The sequence below is a fragment of the Scyliorhinus torazame genome, chromosome 16 (assembly GCF_047496885.1).
Source record: "Scyliorhinus torazame isolate Kashiwa2021f chromosome 16, sScyTor2.1, whole genome shotgun sequence".
NCBI lineage: Eukaryota > Metazoa > Chordata > Chondrichthyes > Carcharhiniformes > Scyliorhinidae > Scyliorhinus > Scyliorhinus torazame.
The window spans coordinates 21,765,101-21,785,560 of record NC_092722.1 but is presented as its reverse complement, the minus strand read 5'-3'; the positions used below and the strand labels follow the sequence as shown (position 1 = coordinate 21,785,560).

At 48.6% G+C, this 20,460-nt stretch overlaps 1 protein-coding gene across 1 annotated transcript in view; it reads right to left on the bottom strand.

Moving 5' to 3' along the window:
- Positions 1–16,764, bottom strand: part of plch2a (phospholipase C, eta 2a) — a 268,571-nt gene extending 251,807 nt beyond the window's left edge. Inside the window, exons 1-2 of the mRNA XM_072478060.1 lie at positions 15,919–16,764; positions 1,396–1,542 (exon numbers count right to left, since the gene is read on the bottom strand). Of these exons, the coding sequence (XP_072334161.1) occupies positions 1,396–1,542; positions 15,919–16,045 (274 nt within the window). The 5' untranslated portion in view covers positions 16,046–16,764. The remainder of the gene's footprint in view (positions 1–1,395; positions 1,543–15,918) is intronic.
- Between the last annotated feature and the right edge of the window lie 3,696 nt (positions 16,765–20,460).

Genomic DNA, 20,460 nt, shown 5'->3' with positions numbered 1-20,460 from the left:
TTCCCCCGCAAGACACAGGCCAGCCTGACATGGACAAATAATCAACGTAACTGGACCAATATTCTAGCGCTGCCCAGCTAACAGCAGTTAGACTCCAATACTTCATGGAGAAGGTCTACCATCATCTCATGGCACCCAGGGTGACCGATCAATGTACCATTCCTCGGGACATCCACAAATGGCCATAAGACACAGGAGCAGAAGGAGGCCATTCGGTCCGTCAAGTCTGCTCCGCCATTCAATGATATTGTGGCTGATCTGATATAATCCTCAACACTTTCCTGCCTTGTCCCCATAACCCTTGATTCCCTTACTGATTAAAATCTCTCTATCTCAGCCTTAACGACCCAGCCTCTATATCCCTTTGCAGGTAAAAGATTCCACAGATTCGCTACCCTCTGAGAGAAGGAATTCCTCCTCATCTCTGTCTTAAATGGGTGACCCCTCACTCTGGAGATTCTGCCCTCTGCTCCTAGACTCTCCCACAAGAGGAAACACCCTCTCAGCATCTACCCCTGTCAAGGCCCCCCCCCCCCCCCCGAGAATCCCAGATGTCTCAATAAGACCGCCTCTCATTCTTCTGAACTCCTATGAGCACAAGACCAACCTACTCAACCTCTCCTCGTAAGAAAATCCCTCCATACCCAGGATCAACCGAGTCCCCTGACTGCCTCCAATGCCAGTTTGTCTTTCCTTCGATAACCTGTTCACAGTGTTGCAGTGTTCCACATGAGTTGCTATGACTCCGTACACCCCATTCTCTCTGAACCAACTACAAACTGGAGCTTCATCACCTCGCATTTCGATTTTATAGAAGGATTTTGCCCAGTTTATATCAAAAGGTATTTTACATTGCACAACTTTGTTGGCCGTGTGTTATAAAATGCTACCCAAGGACAAATCACATGCGCCTGTTTAAATGTCTGCCTGTGAATAATTAAACTGTAATTAGACAGTCTGCTCATCAGGATCCTATGAAATGCATCGACTCGAAACACTGCGGACCACCGTTTTCACATCATTTCCCCGGCCCCCAACGCAGGCACCAGGCACACTTATTCCACCCCACCACCCCCAAAAATAGGAGGCTTTTTCCTGCCTCTGTTCCAAATGTATGCAGATTAGAACCTCAATAGCCCTTTGTGATTAACCGGTCATAATTTAGTGCTGGTGTGTGATCTTGCTGTGTGCCACGATTGTCACGATGACAGCAGTGACCGAGCTTCAGAAATGAATTTGTTGGCTGTCAGTTCACTTTGGGACGTTCCACGTGTTTGGTAGGTGCTACACAAATGGAAGTTGTTGGTGTTGAACCATCCCTGAAGGTGCAGTGGGCACGGCATGACCGTAAGGTTCTGCTTTAACTGGAGGTCGCGCGATGATGACCTCACTTACTTTTGGCTTTCTCATTTTTCCTGGACGGTCGCCACCTGATGCAGGTCTTGTGCTCATCCAGGTAGTAGAAGCGCACTAGGCCCTTGGAGCCTCCTCTCAGCTTCACCATCTGGGTCCCAGACTGCATCAAGCTCATACATCGTTCCACTGCAGCGAGAAAGGGGGAAAAGAGAGAGGACATCAGTGCACAGGACAACAGCTCACATCTCTTGGGCTGTAAACAGCCCTCCTGACCAAATAGCACATTGAACCGTAATGGTGCAGCCAAATAGCCTTAATCTCAATCCGATGACTCTTTATATATTTTAAATCTATTTTATTACAAACATGTATCAACAAAGGTTACAGCACATAAACAACCTGGGAAATATACTTCCCAACAATCAACTGTACAACTTTGTACAACTTTCTCTCCTTTTTCACCCCCCACCCCCGTGATGAACAGCTCCTCAAACACGGTCACAAACATCCCCCACCTTTTCCCAGACCCCTCTGCTGAGCCCCTTAACTCATACTTTATCTTTTCAGCCGCAAGAAGTTGTACGGCCTGGCTGCTTCCCCCCCCCCGGTGGCGTTGCCGACTGCTCTAATAGAATTTGTCGCCGTGCAATCAGAGAGGCGAAGGCCACGACATCGGCCTTCCTCCTCTCCATGAGCTCCAGCTTCTCTGAAACCCCAAATATCACCACCAAAGGGTCTACCTCCTCCCCCACTATCCTGGCTAAGACCGCAAACACTCCCGCCTGGAACCCCAGAACATGTGCACGTGATTCGCTGGTCCCTGCCTGCACCTCTCACACTCTGCTACCCCCTGGAAGAACCCACTCATTCTCGTCCGAGTCATGTGCACCCTGTGCACCACCTTAAACTGTATCAGGCTCATCCTTGCGCACAAGGAGGTCCCGTTTCCTATGACTCTTTAAAAGAGTTATCCCTCGCTGCTGTCACCAGCAATTGTGTCCTTGATAAAAACCTATCCCATTCCATTTTGCAAAGTTACTTTTGAATTTGATCTGACAGCATTGCAAGAGACGCTTTCCAGATCATGGCAGCTCGCTGTGTAAAGAAAGACCTCCTCTGCGTCCTGTCTGGCTTTAATACCAATGATCGTAAATCCATGACCTTTGATCCCAGCCAGCCCCCGTCAATGGGAAAACATTCTTGGAATTGGCTGTTCCGACATTTAACACCTCTGAAATTAAACCGTGCTTCGCATCTTGATACTTGGGTTTTCCAAGCTTTAGCGCAGCTGCGGTTTATGGAAAAGGTCAAATTAAATGGACACTCTTTGTGCTCTGGGCACATCACAACCAGCCCCTCCCCGCTGGAGACAGATCCAATCGGATCGACTGTGGAATCTTCAGAACAGCACACACCCATTGCATCACGCCTGTTTCCCCACTGGACGAGTGACGGGACCACAGGTCAACAAAACACAATAAAGACTACAAATGGAGCACTGGGTTTCATTTCCGGAGAGATAGAATCGACCAGCACATTAAACTTGTATAGAATCCTGTGGCAGAACTTTCCACTCCCAGAATTCCCGCCCGAAGTCAACAGGCCGCTTGCTGGTCCATCAGTCCGCGACAATTTCCGTGGTGGGAAAATCTCTCCTCTGGTTAGACCTCACTTGGATCACTGCGCACAGTCCTGGTCACTGTATTTATGGGGAGAGAGTGGCGTAGTGGTACGGTCACTGGATTAGTAATCCGGTGGCCCAGGGTTCAAACCCCACCCTGGCAGTGGGAGGAATTTGAATTCAATCAATAAACCTGGAATTGAAAAGCTAGTCTCAGTAACGGAGGCCATGAAACTATTGTCGGTTGTTGTAAAAACCCATCTGGTTCACTGACGCTTCCATAAGCGGCCTGGTCTGTAAGTGACTTCAGACCCACTGCAATGCGGTTGACTCTTAACTCGAGAAATGTTCACGGACAATTAGGAATGGACAACAAATGCTGGCCTTGCCAGACCCTCTTCCCATAACAGAAAGAAAAACAAACTAGATACAGAGACACTGGAGCAGATACAAATACGGTTCACAAGGATGATACCAGTACTGAGACGGCATGGTTGTCAGGAAAGATGGAAATGAGTTGGGCTCTATCCACTAGAAATGAGGGGCAGTATTTAATGGAGGTGAGGGGCTGGGGGGAGGTCCTCACCCACCGGAGAGCTGACAAGTGATCCATGTTGAGTCCAACTGAATTGCCAGATGGGCACAGTGGTCTAGAAATCTCACCCCCCCACCTGACAACCCCACGAGAGCTGTTGACCAATCAGCAGTGCCAGTGGCCACCGCCGAAATGCACCAACCAGGGGCCCAGGATTGCTGAGGGACCAGGGCCACGAGTCAAGTGAATGACAGTGGAATGGGCGTCACGCGATGGAGATTGCAAGGGATTGGGTTTGGAAGCAAGGGCAGAAGAGGGAGGCTCTCAGTGGGTCCCTGCCTTCCTGATTCCAGGTCCCTCGATGTGGCATTGAGTGGTTTTGAAAGGGGAACCTCCCCTACCACGCCCCCCCCCTCCCCGCCCCTCCCAAAACCCACAAGCAACTCCAACAGGGTTTGCATTCCGGTTGTACCGCATGACGAGTCCCCTGCCCACTGCTGGGCGAATGGGGGAAATGAAGTCCTTAACTGGATATTTTTTGTTTGCTATAAATTTCGAGTACCCAATTAATTGCTTCCAATTAAGGGGCAATTTAGCGTGGCCAATCCCCCTAGTCTGCACATCTTTGGGTTGTGGGGGCGAAACCCACGCAAACACGGGGAGAATGTGCAAACTCCACACGGACAGTGACCCGGAGCCGGGATCGAACCTGGGACCTCGGCGCCGTGAGGCAGCAGGGCTAACCCACTGCGCCACCGTGCTGCCCTCTTAAGTGGATATTAATGAGGGATGACAGAGGTCTTTGAAATTGTGAAGGGGCTCAATAGGTGAGATGTGGAGGAAAGACTTGGACTTGTGAAAGAATACAAAACAAAGGGACAAAGATATAAGGTTGCCATTTATAACGCTGCATCCGACTGGTTGGATGGTGTAATTCTGTTCTCTGTAATTCTACATAAAATGGCATGTGTGAAATGGATGAGAGGGCAGCCTGGGATATAGTTCCCTCCACTCTGCACCCAATGAGAGCCGCCTAGCGCAACAAGGAACTGGGGTGGGGTCTGGTTAGTAGCCACAGCCTAATTGATCTATCCAACGTCCTCACCGTTCAGAGGTCCCTTAACTCACTAATGGTTTAGAAACAGCCTTTGACCCACAGGCCGCTTGCTTGTGGCTGATTTACTGATCAACTATATCATTAGTTAGTGATGATCATTTTATTGAAGAGTTTTGTGTGGAGTTGTGTTCAGGATCAGGGTGATTTGCTGTTTGGATTGATGATAGATGATGCCCGATATATCTGCCGTGGTTCTCTGCCTTTGGTTCTGTGTTGGCTGAATCAGGTGAAATAGCAATAGCCGGAAGTGTTCCTTTTAACTTTTTGCGGAAGTCAGAGGTCCGTTCGATCCTGTTGAGGTCAATTTCTGTCCGAATCCTCTGTGCTGAGTCTTTCGAGGGATCTGGTAACTTGGCCTACTGTCAAAGGGGACAGGCTCCCGAGGCCTATAGCAGAGAAATAGCTACTGGGATCTCTTTAGTAGACCACCCACACACCCACAGGGTCAAAATCCTAGAACTCTGGACAGCACGGTGGCGCAGTGGTTAGCACTGCGGCCTCACGGCGCCGAGGACCCGGGTTCGATCCCGGCTCCGGGTCACTGTCCGTGTGGAGTTTGCACATTCTCCCCGCGTCTGCGTGGGTCTCACCCCCTCAACCCAAAGCTGTGGATATACCAGGGAACGGCTGCAATTGGTTTGGAAACCAGAGATCCAAGAGCAGGTCTGGCATGGCTACCTCAGAAGCAGGCTTGGCTTGCCCCAGTAGATGTTGGGAGTTACTGGCTCTCCGTCGATTTATCATGAAACCGCTTAATGACTGGCAGTGCAGCAGGTCAAATAATAGTCATTAAAAATCTGTACAAGATACTGATCATAACATTCCAGCAGAATCCACACAGTAGATCTCAGAGCTGTGAATGTCAGGGAGACGGTAGAAAGCGAGATTTGTTATTGAATAGGGGAACAGATGGAATGTGTGTGTCTGCCTCTTTATATCAGTCTCTCTTTGGAAGGCAGAAAGTAACGTTCACACGATAGGTGGGAATTTCTGTGTAATGTGTGTCTCTCTGTTCTCTGTGCATGTTTTGTAAATTTCCCTGTGTGCCTATGGGTGAGTGTCACGTCTGTATGAGTGAGCAATGCCTGCAGAAGTGTGTACAACATCTGTAGTGTGAGTAACATCTGTGTGCATAAAATGCGTGAAATGCGTAGTGTGTGTAACTGACGTGTGCGCAATGTCAGTGTGCATCAGAAATTGCTGTACATGTGAGTGCGATTGCAAAGACTGTGCGGACAATGATGGCTGCTTTACAGAGACCCATCATTATTAAAATAAGACGAGGTGATTTTACCTGCACTGGGTTTTGGGAGAGGGGGGTCTACATTCCTGGTCACATTGTTTTAAACAGGAAGGTACTGTATCATAGGGAAACGACACTGATGCACTAATCTGCTCAACATGGATCAATACAATCACGTTGCTTCGTATCAATGACCCTGTCAGAGATACATGTCAGAGCTGACAGCAGAGCTTCACTCTAATACAGCCACAGTGACTGACACCGGCCTAATTTTCACCTCATGATTCACGAGCACTTTGATCCGGTTTTCTATTTTTAAGAAATTCCTGCCGATCACTGATTTAATAGGGAGGACGGGATGGAGCGCATTCTGAAAGCAACGTAATCAATATGTTGGAGAGTGCAGGGGGAGAGAAACAATTTTTTTAAAAAGTGTGTTACCAAGGAGACAGTCGGTATGGGGATTGTGGAGGGAAAGGGGCTCAGGAGAAGGTTCCACAATGCAGAACACCATCTGCATTGGTGGTGGAGAGATGGGGAGCTTTCACCTACCATATCCCAGTTTGTGCATTGCACAAAAAACAGGCCAACCTCGTCCTCATGTCCCTTACTGCATTGAGTAGAGGGATTTCAGGCAGTCCGCACACAGTTCCTGGACTTTCTACTTATATACATCGATGTTTAATGCCGCTCAGCTCAGCCAACACAAGATAAATAATTGAACAGTAAATTCTGATGGTACAAATTGCTCTCAAATTAAATTCTAGCAACTCAACGTTCGAATATGTTAATAATTAACATCATGAGCTCATTAAAGTTGGATTATACGCTTGGAAATTAGCTCCTTTTAATGTTTTATGGTGGGGGGGGGGGGGCACGGAAGGATTGTGTTTAGTCACTGAACTCCATAATTAACTCTTTCCAAAAACTAGAGATCTCCGAGGCAGGTTAGCCTGGAGGAGATGACACGGACATGGAGAGATTGGGTAAACAAGGACATGTTAAATTGAGGTTTTGCCAAACCGGGAGCCAGTGGGCACAGGGGAATTTGGTGCGAGTCAGGGTAGAGGAGGGTTTCGAATAAGTTTAATTTTATGGAGGGTAGCAGATGGCAGGCTGGCCAAGGCCGGGGCAACACTGGAAACACGCAGCGGGTTTGGAGGCTGCTGGATGGGTTGAGGGGTTCAGCAGCTGACTGAGGCAGGGCCGGACAGGGGCAAAGTTACACAGATGTCAAAAATGGGGAGACGAGGAGCGGCGCGCAGTGGTCGGCATTGCTGCCTCATGGCGCCGAGGGCACATGTTCGATCCCGGCCTCAGCTCACCGTCCGTGTGGAGTTCACACATTCTCCCCGTGTCCGAGAGGTGCCACCCCCACAACCCAAAAGGATGTGCAGGGTAGGTGGATTGGCCACGCTAAAGTGTCCCTTAATTGGAACGTTTATTTTTGAAAAATAAAATAAAAATGGGGAGCGGCCAGAGGAAGAATTAGGCTAGAAGCAGTTAAAAAAGGCAGGTTGTGAGGGTTCTTCAAAGCCAAGGAGAAGAAACAAGGAGGGGTGTGTCAGTGAGGATCTCAGGCAAATGGGACAGATGCATTGAGACAGAGAGAGAAGGAAAGGTGGAGGTCAGAGGTGGGTCGAAGGCTGTGAGAAAGGCCTCCAGGCGACAGGACATGGTACAGCTTCAAGGAGTGAGGCGCACTGCTCACAATGGGGAACACAGTAGGTGAAAATAAACCTCCACTTGGTATATTCGTTTTTAAAAAATTTAATGTACCCAATTCATTTTTTCCAATTAAGGGGCAATTCAGCGTGGCCAATCCACCTACCCTGCACATCTTTGGGTTGTGGGGGTGAAACCCACGCAAACACGGGGGAGAATGTGCAAACTCCACGCGGACAGTGACCCAGAGCCGGGATCGAACCTGGGACCTCGGTGTCGTGAGGCAGCAGTGCTAACCACTGCACCGCTGTGCTGCCCTATTGGTGTATCCATACATCGATACAGTATCCTGGAGCAGCAGACCTAGGCTCAGGCATGTTGGAGAGTTTCTGATCTCAGGTTGGTCACCAAAAGGGATGGCTGAACGGGTTGGGCCTCTTTTCGTTGGGAAAGAGGAGGCTGAACCAATAAATTTGATATCGAAGAAATCTGAAGGATTTGGTAGAGTAGATGTGGAGAAGGTGGCCGGGATTCACCGGCCACGTCGGCCCGGCGACGGGAGATTCCCACCCGAGTGTTTTGTTCTGCTTTTGACGTAGCAGAAGCTGCTTCCTTGATGTGCACTCTGACAAAGGAAGGTTCAGACTTGGAGATAGCTTTAACACGTTTATTACTGTTAACGATTCTTCTACTTGGATTCAACGCTACTGTTAATCCTTCTATAGCTACTCAGACTAACTAACCAGTCTGCTACAATCCACGTGGTGGGTGTGATGTTCAATCAACCCTGTGTCTGTACTCAATGAGTGTCTCCACTGGAAAAAGGAAGATCATGTGTGCTGTGTCCTTTGATATGGGTTGGTAGTGTCACTTCTTTGTGTACCTTGAATGCCCATTGGCCGTGTCCTATCTTACTGACCTATTGGTTGACTGTCTGTGTGTCATGTCTCTGGTGCTCCCTCTAGTGTCTAGCTAGGTGTAGTGTATGTACATTAACCCTTTGTGTACTTACAATGATGCATATCACCACATCCCCCTTTTTTTCGTGTTACATATTTTCTGTACAGTGTTAAAGAAAGTTGAACAAAAAAACAGGTAGATAACTGATGCTCTGTACAAGTTATGATAACAGTGATCATTAAACAATAAGTCCAAATCATATGTATGAGTCCAAAATCCATTAATTATTATGGTCGAGTGTCTTTCTTGTTTGGTTGGTGAGTTGGTGATGTTGATGGTGGCATGTCCTTGTGAACGCCATCAGTATCCCTATGCGTAAGGAACCAAGAAGTGGTCACATCACTTTGTTGTTTGATTTGGAGTCTTTTTTTCTTCCGATGCTTGTGGTAGCGATGTATGCAATCTGTCTTGAAAGCCATGTTGCCTGTTGGTAGTGCAGCAAACGTGAATTGGTAAAATGTATCATCCTGCCATGGGATGTCATTGTACTGAGCTGAGCAGTAACAGTGTCCCTCATTTGTAGAGTTGTACCATGTCGTGCCAGTCGTAGTTCCATTGGTGTTGTTTTTGTCGTGCTTGTTGTCGACATTGTTGCCTTTTGTACGCTTCTTGCTATTGTCTTTAATGTTGTTGTTGTGTTTGTTGGTTTTGTTGTCTTGTTTGCTGCGCTCAAGGACCACACTCTGTGGATAATACGAGTCCTTCACACAGTTACTCGTGTAGCGTGCTTTGTGGCATCTGCTGTCTCCTTGAGCGTGCCGTCACTGAGTTTGCGGTGCTCCCCGTCTGGAGTCATGTCCGGCTTACTTGAATCAGCTTTGGCTTGTCGATGCTCCCTGTCTGGAGTCTGATCTGTTTCGCGTGAGTCAGTTTTGGCTTGTCGATGCTCCCCGTCTGGAGTCTGGTCTGTTTCACCTGAGTCAGCTTTGATTTGTCGATGCTCCCCGTCTGGAGCCCTTTCTGGTTCACCCGAATCAGCTTTGGTGTCTTGACGCTCCCCGTCCGGAGTCACTGCAGGTTCACTTGCATCTTCTGAGGTTTCTGGATGCTCCCCATCCGGAGTCATTGCAGGTTCACTTGCATCTTCTGAGGTTTCTGGATGCTCCACGTCCGGAGTCAAACTCGCTGTGGAGCCTTGTGTCACTGGAGTCACTTCTTGTGTGGAGACGTGCAGTTGTCTCGCTGTGGAGTCTTTCATCGCTTTCTGTGTGGAGGCTGGGACCCTTTGTGGTGCGTGGACCACTCTGTGTGGAGTCGGGGACCCTTTGCGGTGCGTGGACCACTCTCTGTGTGGCAGCAGGCATCTCTTTGTGGGCTTGGACTGCTCTCTGTCTCTTGGTGTCAGGCCGCACCATAATCCTGCACTCATGAGTCAGGATGTCATATGTGCTGGGCTGAAGATCCTCAAATCCGAGAACACATCCGCGTCTGTGTTGGATTGGGTACTGGGGTCGCCATCGCCAATGATGAAATCATCATCAGAGTCGTAGTCTTCTAGGACCATATCATCACGTTTTGTGTCGGAGCTGGCATTGGGCTCGCGATGTCCAAAGAAGAATTCAAGTTCTGAGTCACAGTCTTCAAGGACTGTATCATCTCTTTGGGCGATGCTAACTGCTTGTTGCAGGGTTCTGCGGAGGTTACTTTCAGCTACTGGTCGAATTTCAGGCATTGTGCTGTCGTTCCAGGTGAAAGAATTTTGTTTTGAGGCTTTACGTTTTTTTTTCTTGTTTTGGGACATTTCCATTTAAGTGGCCATGGTCCGGGTCCTCTGACGTCATGATGCTTGTGACGTAGAGCGTAGGAATGGATTGCGCATGCGCAGATCACGGTTCCTTTACTTTGCGTATTTCTCTCAAATGCGCATGTGCGGTACCTTTTCCAAGATGGCCGCCGATCAAAATTGTCGTTTGTTACCTTGGCCTCGTGGTGAGTATTGCCGCCTCTCTTACCATTTTCTGTTGGTTTGTTTGTGTTTTCCTCGCAGTATTGTTCGAATTTGTCCAGGACTGCCTGGAAGTCGCTCCTGTTTTGCCCTTTGGAGAACTTGAATGTTTTGAAGATTTCTTCTGCTCTGGCACCCGCGATGGTGAGCAGAAGCTCTGTCTTTTCAGCATCGGCCACATCTTGTAGGTCGGCTGCACCCAGGAAGATCTCAAACCTTTGCCTGAATGCACGCCAGTTTGCACTGAGATTGCCGTGGCACCTGAGCCACTGTGGAACCGGAATCTCGATCATGTTGCCTGGGTGTTGTTGCTGGTTGTCCCTGTTTGCTGAGTTGTAGCTATATGGATTTAAACAGTTACTCACTGGTACCATGTTTTGTTATGCTCTTGACGTAGCATAAGCTGCTTCCTTGATGTGCACTCGGACAAAGGAAGGTTCAGACTTGGAGATAGCTTTAACACGTTTATTAAACTATCAACAATTCTCCTACTTGTATTCGATCTATTGTTAATCCTGCTATCGCTACTCAGACTGATGAACCAGTCTGCTACATTCCACGGGGTGGGTGTGATGTTCAATCAACCCTGTGTCTGTACTCACTGAGTGTCTCCACTGGAAAGAGACTGAGCATGTGTGCTGTGTCCTTTTATATGGGTTGGTGTAATGCCCTCCTGTGGTAGTGTCACCTCTGTGTGTATCTTGAATGCCCATTTGTCATATCCTATCTTACTGACCTATTGGTTGAATGTCTGTGTGTCATGTCTCTGATGCTCCCTCGAGTGTCTATCTAGTCTATGTGTATTTACATTAACCCCATTACTCACAGTGATGCATATCACCACACCGAGGTCAATGGATTTCTCCATTGTCTGCAGCTCACCCATGGCGGCGGGCGAGACGGAAGAATCCAGCCCAATGCCTCTATTTGTGAACAAATCTAAAACTAAAGTCCTTAAAAATAAGATTAAAAAAAAAAAAATTTAGAGTATCCAATTAATTTTTTCCAATTAAGGGGCAATTTAGCATGGTCAATCCACCTAGCCTGCACAAAAGAACATAAGAACTAGGAGCAGGAGCAGGCCATCTGGCCCCTTGAGTCTGTTCCGCCATTCAATGAGATCATGGCTGATCTTTTGTGGACTCGGCTCCACTTTCCGGCCCGAACACCATAACTCTTAATCCCTTTATCCTTCAAAAACTATCTGTCTTTATCTTAAAAACATTTAATGAAGGAGCCTCTACTGCTTCACTGGGCAAGGAATTCCATAGATTCACAACCCTTTAGGTGACTAAGCTCAGTCCTAAATCTGACCCATCTTTGGGTTGTGGGGGCAAAACCCACGCAAACACGGGGAGAATGTGCAAACTCCACACGGACAGTGACCCAGAGCCGGGATCGAACCTGCGACCTAGGCGCCATGAGGCAGCCGTGCTACTCACTGCGCCACCATGCTTCCCTCCTTAAAAATAAGATAGATGCCAATAATGCAATCGGGAATTCAGGGGAGACCCCTTTACACAGTTACACAAATGGAGAAGTGAGAATGTGGAAGTCGCTACCAGAGGGAGTACTTGAGGCACCCACTGCAGATGAAGTTCAGAGGAAGCTAAGTAAGTACATGAGGGAAAATGGAATAGAGCAACGGTGGGCAACCTGTGGCCTGTGATACCCGTCGGGATTCCGTGTGCGGCCCACGAGATACTTTGTTGACCGCTGTCCACGCACAGAGCAGCAACATTCCACTGATTTCCATCCGCGACTGAAATAATTTGCACGTAAAGCGAGGGCCAGCGAAGTGAGGTGCGTGCTGATTGATCACAACGCTGACCGAGAGAGCCGTGCGCTCCTTCTGTGTCCAGAATGTCAATATTTATTTTGTTTTTACCATTTAAACCTGATGATAGTTCTATCAAAAAAAGGAGTGGCATGGTGGTACAGTAGTTACCCCTGCTGCCTCACGGCGCCAAGGTCCCAGGTTCGATCCCGGCTCTGGGTCACTGTCCGTGTGGAGTTTGCACATCCTCCCCGTGTTTGCGTGGATTTCGCCCCCACAACCCAAAGATGTGTAGGGTAGGTGGATTAGCCACAGTAAATTGCCCCTTAATTGGAAAAAAATAATTGGGTACTCTAAATTTTAAAAATAAGAAATAGGAGCGGGTTAGGGGCATACCTGCACTGCCATTCAATAAAATTCTGGACAAAGACCTACATCAACTCCATTTTCCCAGAGTGTCCCTGTATCGCTCGATTCTCTTGGTGTCCAAGAATCTATTGATCTTTGCCTCAGGTCACTGTCCGTGTGGAGTTTGCACATTCTCCCCGGGTTTGCGTGTGTTTCGCCCCCACAACCCAAGGATATGCATGGTAGGTAAATTAGTCACGCTAAATTGCTCCTTAATTAGGAAAAAAAGAATTGGGTACTGTAGCCATCTGGGATGGCCACTTACAACTAGGGACAGAGAAACCTGCAAAGCCTAGCGGGTAAAATGGACAAAGCAAGACTCAGGCAGGCTCAGAGCCTGAAATGTATATTTGCAAGGAGTCCAGACGGTATCGAAATTCCGACCAATTAGCATTTTGATGGGCCGATTAGAATTTGATGGCCCATCTCCACCAAGACACAGGACTGGTACTTGAGCGACCGGTACAGTCCCAGACATTTTGGCGCCACTCCCTGTTCTAGGGAAGCGTAAACAACGGGGTCAGTGACCGCTTGGGACACGCCCAGTCATCCAGACACCCGCCCATTTATTGGTTAGAAATCGAACATAGTGATTGGGGATCACCCAATTAGTGGGGTCCAAACTGAAGGACCGCCCAAAAGAGCGCGAAAACCCCCAAGTATAAGAAGAGAGTCCGCTATGCGTTCGTCCTCTTTTGGAACTGGCGCCCCGGGTACGTCTGTTTCCAATTGCAGCACCACCAGAAGCAAGTCCAAGTTAAACGCCCGCTACCAGACGGATGAGCCCAGCTGAGCAGCAATTACTCCTACAGACCTGATAGATCCAGAATCGAACGACGGCCACTGTTCCTCTGACCTAAGCCGGGTGCCTGAAGTTAAGTACAGGTTGTCTTATAAGAACATAAGAACTAGGAACAGGAGTAGGCCATCTGGCCCCTCGAGCTTGCTCCGCCATTTAATGAGATCATGGCTGATCTTTGTGGACTCAGCTCCACTCTCCGGCCCGTACACCATATCCCCGAATCCCTTTATTCTTTAGAAAGGCATCTATCTTTTTCTTAAAAACGTTTAAAGAAGGAGCCTCAACTGCTTCACTGGGCAAGGAATTCCAGAGACTCACAACCCTTTGGGTGAAGAAGTTCCTCCTACACTCCGTCCTAAATCTACCTCCCCTTATTTTGAGGCTATGCCCCCTAGTTCTGCTATCCCCGACCAGTGGAAACAACCTGCCCGCATCTATCCTATCTATTCCCTTCATAATTTTATATGTCTCAATAAGATCCCCCCCGCATCCTTCTAAACTCCAATGAGTACAGTCCCAGTCTACTCAACCTCTCGTCATAATCTAATCCCCTCAACTCTGGGATCAACCTGGTGAATCTCCTCTGCACTCCCTCCAGTGACAATATGTCCTTTCTCAGGTAAGGAGACCAAAACTGAACACAATACTCCAGATGCGGCCTCACCAACACCCTATACAATTGCAGCATAACCTCACTAGTCTTGAACTCCATCCCTCTAGCAATGAAAGACAAAACTCGATTAGCCTTCTTAATCACCTGTTGCACCTGCACACCAACTTTTTGCGACTCGTGCACCAGCACACCCAGGTCCCTCTGCACAGCTTAGTCGATAGGTGTAGTTAACTAGTAGTTCATGTTGCAGGACTAATTTTGTGTAAATAAAGTACCCTTGACCTTGAACTAACTAACTGGTTGTTGGCTCTTTGATCGATAGCCGGTTGAACCTTGTGGTGGTATCATTTGATACCTGGCGACTCTAAGAATATAGATACCAAAAGAAAGGAGGGCAACCCCACTGATTGCCGTAGTTAGAGCAGAGCCATCAGAAAAGGCAACAGTACTCGAAATTTATATTTAAAAAAAGAAGCTATTGATCTCAGACTTGAATATATCCAATGTCAGAGCATTCAGAGCACTAGAATGTGTCAACCTCACACGGACAGTGACCCGGGGCAAAGATCAATATTCTTGGACACCAAGAGCCCTCTGGAGTAGAGAACTCACAAAGATTCACAACCCTGCCAATGAGGACATTTCTCCTCTTGTCAGTCCTAAATGGCCGACCCCTCACCCCAAGACTATGCCCCTGTGTTCTCGGCTCTCCAATCAGAGGAAGTGGCCCCTCGAACCCTGTCAAGCCTCTAAGTATTTTATTTTTAAAAAATTTTAAGAGAGAGATATACAAAGACAGGAGGAGAGGGAGGCAGGGAGAGAGAGAGGCTTACAAAGGCAGAGGGAGAGAGAAAGAGGGAGAAGGAAGGACTGAGAGAGAGATAGACAGTCAGTGAGAGGGGGAAAAAAAGAGAGAGATTTTGCGAGAATACGAGAGCGAAGAGCAAAATTTGCTAAGCTATCTATTTTGCTTTGGACTAAGATGCTCTCCCAGGCTGGCCCAACTGATTACAATAGCCATTAGCAGCAGGATTAACTACTGCCTGTGTAATTAAATGATTCATTTGGGGCCCATTGAATATCTTGCTGGCTCACCTACTAAATCCGTTTGTTCTTGCATATGAAAGCGATCTGGTGTTAGAATTAGTCAAGAACTAATTTAGCATTTAGTTGAAACCTCACAAAGACTCTTCCTTAAAGTGAGAATTGATCAGGGAGAGATACCAATGGGTTAATGGGATTGTCTCTCGCTCTCTCTTTCCCACTGGACACAGGTATCATTCGTTATTCCAAAATACAATGCTTTTAAACCCAACCGCGATCTCAGGTAACTCAAATTTAATTCATTGCTTCTCCGGAGACTGGGATCTGGGCCGGCCCTCTCAGTGCTGCACCGTAATGGGGTGCTGCATGGACAGATGTGCCATTTTTCAGATGAAATTTTAAACCTAGCCCACACCTGCCTTCCCGGCTGGAAGTGAACGTTCCCATGGCACTAGTTCAAAGAACAGCAGGGGAGTTGTCCCACTGTCGTGACCAATATCCATCCCTCAACCAACATCACAGGAACAGATTCTCTGGTCAATATCGCATTGCAGATTGTTGCATCTTGCTGTGCCACATTTCCTGCATTCTCACGCTGGCTACATTTCAAAATTACTTCATTGACTGTAAGGCACTTTGGGAAGTCCTGAGGTTGTGAAAAATGCCATAGAAAGCAAGTCTCCCACTCTCTCTCTTTCACTCACTCTTTCACTCTCTCTCTCACTCTCTCTCTCCCTCCCTGACTCTGTTTCACTTCTTCCCTTTCACTGCCTCTATTTCACTCTCTCTGTAAAGATCAGCACATGAGTAAGTGACACTTTATCCGACCTACCAAACTGTCCCAATCTCCATGTGGCTGGTGTCACGATGCTGCCTCCAATCCAGAAGAAATCCTCGGCAAGGCGATAAATGGAGGATTGATGCCGAGTTACTGGGCGATGGGGGCTGGTGAAGCTCATCTTCACCTCGTTCCGAGATTTTCCTCCAGTTCCTCCCTCAGGTTTGAATGGAAACGATGAAATGCAAAATTGCCAAATGTTCTCCTCCCTGTGTTCCCGATTTTACTGAGCAATTCCGCCTGGATTCCTGATCTAACTCAGCGATTCCGGCCTGGATTCTCTGTCTTCCTGATCTCACTCAGCGAATTCCATGTGGATTCCCTGCCTTCCTGATCTTACTCAGCGATTCCCGTCTGGATTTCCTGCGATTGTGAAATTCCTCATGCGGAGCGCCTCCTTCAGGAGCTCCAGCCCATTGCATCTTCCGCCCCTACGTTACCACCTTCCCGATCTGAGCTCATCCTTAACCATTTAATCCAGCTCACCTCCGTACAAAAATACTCCCCGAACTCTTTCCAAACTCTGTCCCCCTCAGGCCAATCCTTTCCCTGCAGGCTCCGGGCTGAATGACCCACAGGGTCGGCTGCTCGGTTTAAAAAGCCTTGACGGAGAGTGCAAGCTGAATCAGCCCTGTTGGGGACGTTTGTGTCTGGGATCCCTCAGATCACAGCAGCTTTCCTCAGTGACTAGCGCTGACGACACAGCCGTTAACCACAGGCACACATGTCCCGAAAAGGAACCAAATCGGCTTCAGCCTGTAATCCAAATCTGTCGACTCGTGCAGAGGCGATGGTTTCTATGCAGCAGCAGTCTCAGCCCCAACAGGCAAGCGAGAAAGAGGAAGGATTATCCTCTCTCTGAGAACCCCCCCTCTCCCACCCTGTACCATTCTAAATCAAAGCCAGCTCTCCCCCATAAACCATTCGATTCCAGATCAGCCAATGCCTCCCTGGTGTCAATGGATAGAATCCGGACCTTGGCTCCTCTCGGTGTCTGCGTGTGCAGTTAACAAGGGACACACACAGGTAATCCCTTGTCTAATCCTCTGGGAACACTGTTATATGAACAGACGCGGTCAGTCTACTGCCACTGCCCCCCCCCCCCCTCCATCATTCCCCCCCCCCCCCCCGCCAAGCATGCTCCTCACCACAGCTTTCAAACACCTGGGCATGCTCAGAGCGCTTGCTGTTTAATATTTTAAACTGAAGATATTCACTTCCTGGGCATCAGGCAACATAAAGATCGAATTGCAATCGCTTTGATGCCAGGTTCAAAGTGTGCCAGCTTTACAATGTCCTGCTCACTGGCTGCTTTGATCAATTGTTCATGGCCATATATGGACACACGCACAGAATATCCAATAAACACAGCTCACAATAATATCCCACAATATCCTATAATCGCCTATGTATGAATACCCTGAAGTAATAGTCCTACAATCTCCTGTAACAATAACCGAGGAAACAAAACCTCAAGAAATGCCCTATCATGATTCCCGACATTACCCCATATTAATCCTCACAACAAAACTCTAGAGTAATACTCTATCATTACTCTTTAATATATATATATTTTTAAATTTAGAGTACCCAATTCATTTTTTCCAATTAAGGGGCAATTTAGCGTGGCCAATCCACCTACCCTGCACATCTTTGGGTTGTGGGGGCGAAACCCACACAAACACAGGGAGAATGTGCAAACTCCACACGGACAGTGACCCAGAGCCGGGATCGAACCTGGAACCTCGGTGCCGTGAGACTGCAGTGCTACCACTGCGCCACCATGCTGCCCTACTCCTTAATATCTTGACAAGTGCAATTAGGCTTGGACAATAAATGCTGCCCATACCAGCAAAGTTCACACTCTGGCCGTCTAGTAAGCCTTTTCTGAACAGCATCCAATGCATTTACATCTTTCCTTAAATAGGGAGACCAATACTGTACACAATACTCCCGATGTGGGGCACGATTTAACGCGCAGGAAACGATGGGCAGGATTTACCGATCAACCCGTCGCGTGTTCGGTAGCATAGTGGTTAACACTGTTGCTTCACAGCGCCAGGGTCCCAGGTTCGATTCCCGGCTTGGGTCACTGTCTGTGCGGAGTCTGCACGTTCTCCCTGTGTCTGCGTGGGTTTCCTCCGGGTGCTCCGGTTTCCTCCCACAAGTCCAGAAAGACATGCTGTTCGGTAATTTGGACATTGTGAGTTCTCCCGCAGTGTACCCAAACAGGTGCTGGAATGTGGCGACTAGGGGCTTTTAACAGCAACTTCATTGCAGTGTTAATGTAAGCCTACTTGTGACACTAATGAAGATTATTTTTATCTTTTTTCGGCGGCGGAGACGGGCCACAGTGGGATATTCTGGTCCAGCCGTTGTCAATGGGATTTCCCGTTGCCTGCACCCCTTGTCAGTGGGAAATGGTGCACCATGGGACCGGAATATCCCGCCGGTGTGAACAGCCAGTAAATTTGGCCAGGGGTCCCATTTGGGCAGGTAAAGCGGGGTCTTTCGCTACCAAACAAGACGCTGTCTTTCTTTCTGACTTCGGATGTGAACGCCACACTGAGGCCGCACTCATCACACTTCCTGCACTGGAGCGCTCAGCTCAGGGTGGCACTGCCAGGCCCCCTGAGTGGCACTGCCAGGGTGCCCATATGGCACTGCCAGGGTGCCCATGTGGCACTGCCAGGGTGCATGGGTGGCACTGCCAAGGTGCCAGATTGGCGGTGCCAAAGAGCCCGGGTGGCAGCGGGAATGCCAGGGGACCACCCTGTCCAGAGCCTGACCGCCCAGGGCCGTCCGGTGGCCTGGGAGCCGCCTCAGGTGCCGGTCCCCCGGTCCCCGTTTGATGTGGACCAGTGCTAAACAGCGCCATGGTAAGGTCTCCCGGGCCTGGGCGTTCGTTCCCGGGCCCTCGGAGAATCGGGCCTCTTGCGAGATTTGACGGCCTTATCGCCATTCGATCGCGCCCGTGGTCTCACCAACGACATGTACAACTGAAGCATAAACTCCCTTCTTTTGTAATCAATTTCCCTAAGAATAAACAATAATATTCTATTTAGCTTTCCTAATTACTTGCTGTACCTGCTTACCAGGCAGCCTTTTGTGATTCATGCACTGGACACCCAGATCCCTATTCAACATCCTACCACACCAGCCATTCTTATCCTCATTCCCTGAAGGGAGAGAGTGAGAACTGTGGGTATTAATGGTGAAAGAGAGGAAGAGAACCAACGCCTCACTCAGTGTCACGGCCCCCAAATCCCCTCGGAGGGAACTGGAGCAACAGCTTTCACTCCGCCCCTTCCCGCAAACTCTCCCCGAATCCAGATCAAACAATGTTACCACCGCAGAGAACAGGGCAGCCGTCAGACTTCGGGGCTCACACCACAAGGGGGAAAAGAAAACCTTTTAATCCTGTTGCGGAGGTGGAATTTACAATCTGACTACTTCCCTCACCTCCGACTCCTCCAGGGTGGAGACAGGCCATTTAGCCCATCTCGTTCTCTGTTGGCCCGTTGAAAGGACTATCCAATTAATCCCATTCGCACACAATTGAGCATATTGCCTAGACTGACATTCTGGTGCAGCGTTAAGGCTGCATTGTTGGAGAGGCCATCTTGCAGGTGAGATCTCTCAGGTGGATGTGAACCATGCCAGGGCACGACCTGAAGAGCTGAGGAGTTGGCCCTGGTGTCCAGAGATTCCTCACCCAACAGAAATTGCAGGAAATTCTTCTCCCCGTGTTTGTGAGATCTTGCTGTGTGCGAATTGGCTGCTGCGTTTCCTAGGCTACATCGGCGACTGCACTTCAAAAGGTGCTTCATTGGTCGTGAAGCTCTCTGGGACGTCCTGAGGCCTCGGAAGGCGCTATAGAGGAATGCAAGTTGTTGGGTAGCTGCAAGTTCTGGCTCCTCGTTCACGACTTCCTGATTGGTGAGAATTAAAATAACCCCGATGTGTCGGGCCCATCTCCGTGAGAGGGCTCCTGTTGCTGTGACTGCAAATGGGATTGATTTATTGTCACGTGTACCAAGGTACAGTGAAAAGTACTGTTCTGTGTGCAGCTCAAACAGATCATTCCGTACCTGAAAAGAAAATACATAATAGGGCAAACATAAAATACGCAATGTAAATACATAGACACAGGCATCGGATGAAGCATACAGGGTGTAGTGTTAATCAGGTCAGTCCACAAGAGGGTAATTTAGGAGTCTGGTAACAGCGAGGAAGAAGCTGTTTTTGAGTCTGTTAGTGCGTGTTCTCAGACTTCTGTATCTCCTGCCCGATGGAAGAAGTTGGAAGAGTGAGTAAGCCGGGTGGGAGGGATCTTTGATTATGCTGCCTGCTTTCCCCAGGCAACGGGAGGTGTAGATGGAGTCAATGGATGGGAGGCAGGTTCGTGTGATGGACTGGGCGGTGTTCACGACTCTCTGAAGTTTCTTGTGGTCCTGGGCCGAGCACTTGCCATGCCAGGCTGTGAAGCAGCCCGATAGGATGCTTTCTATGGTGCATCTGTAAAGGTTGGTAAGT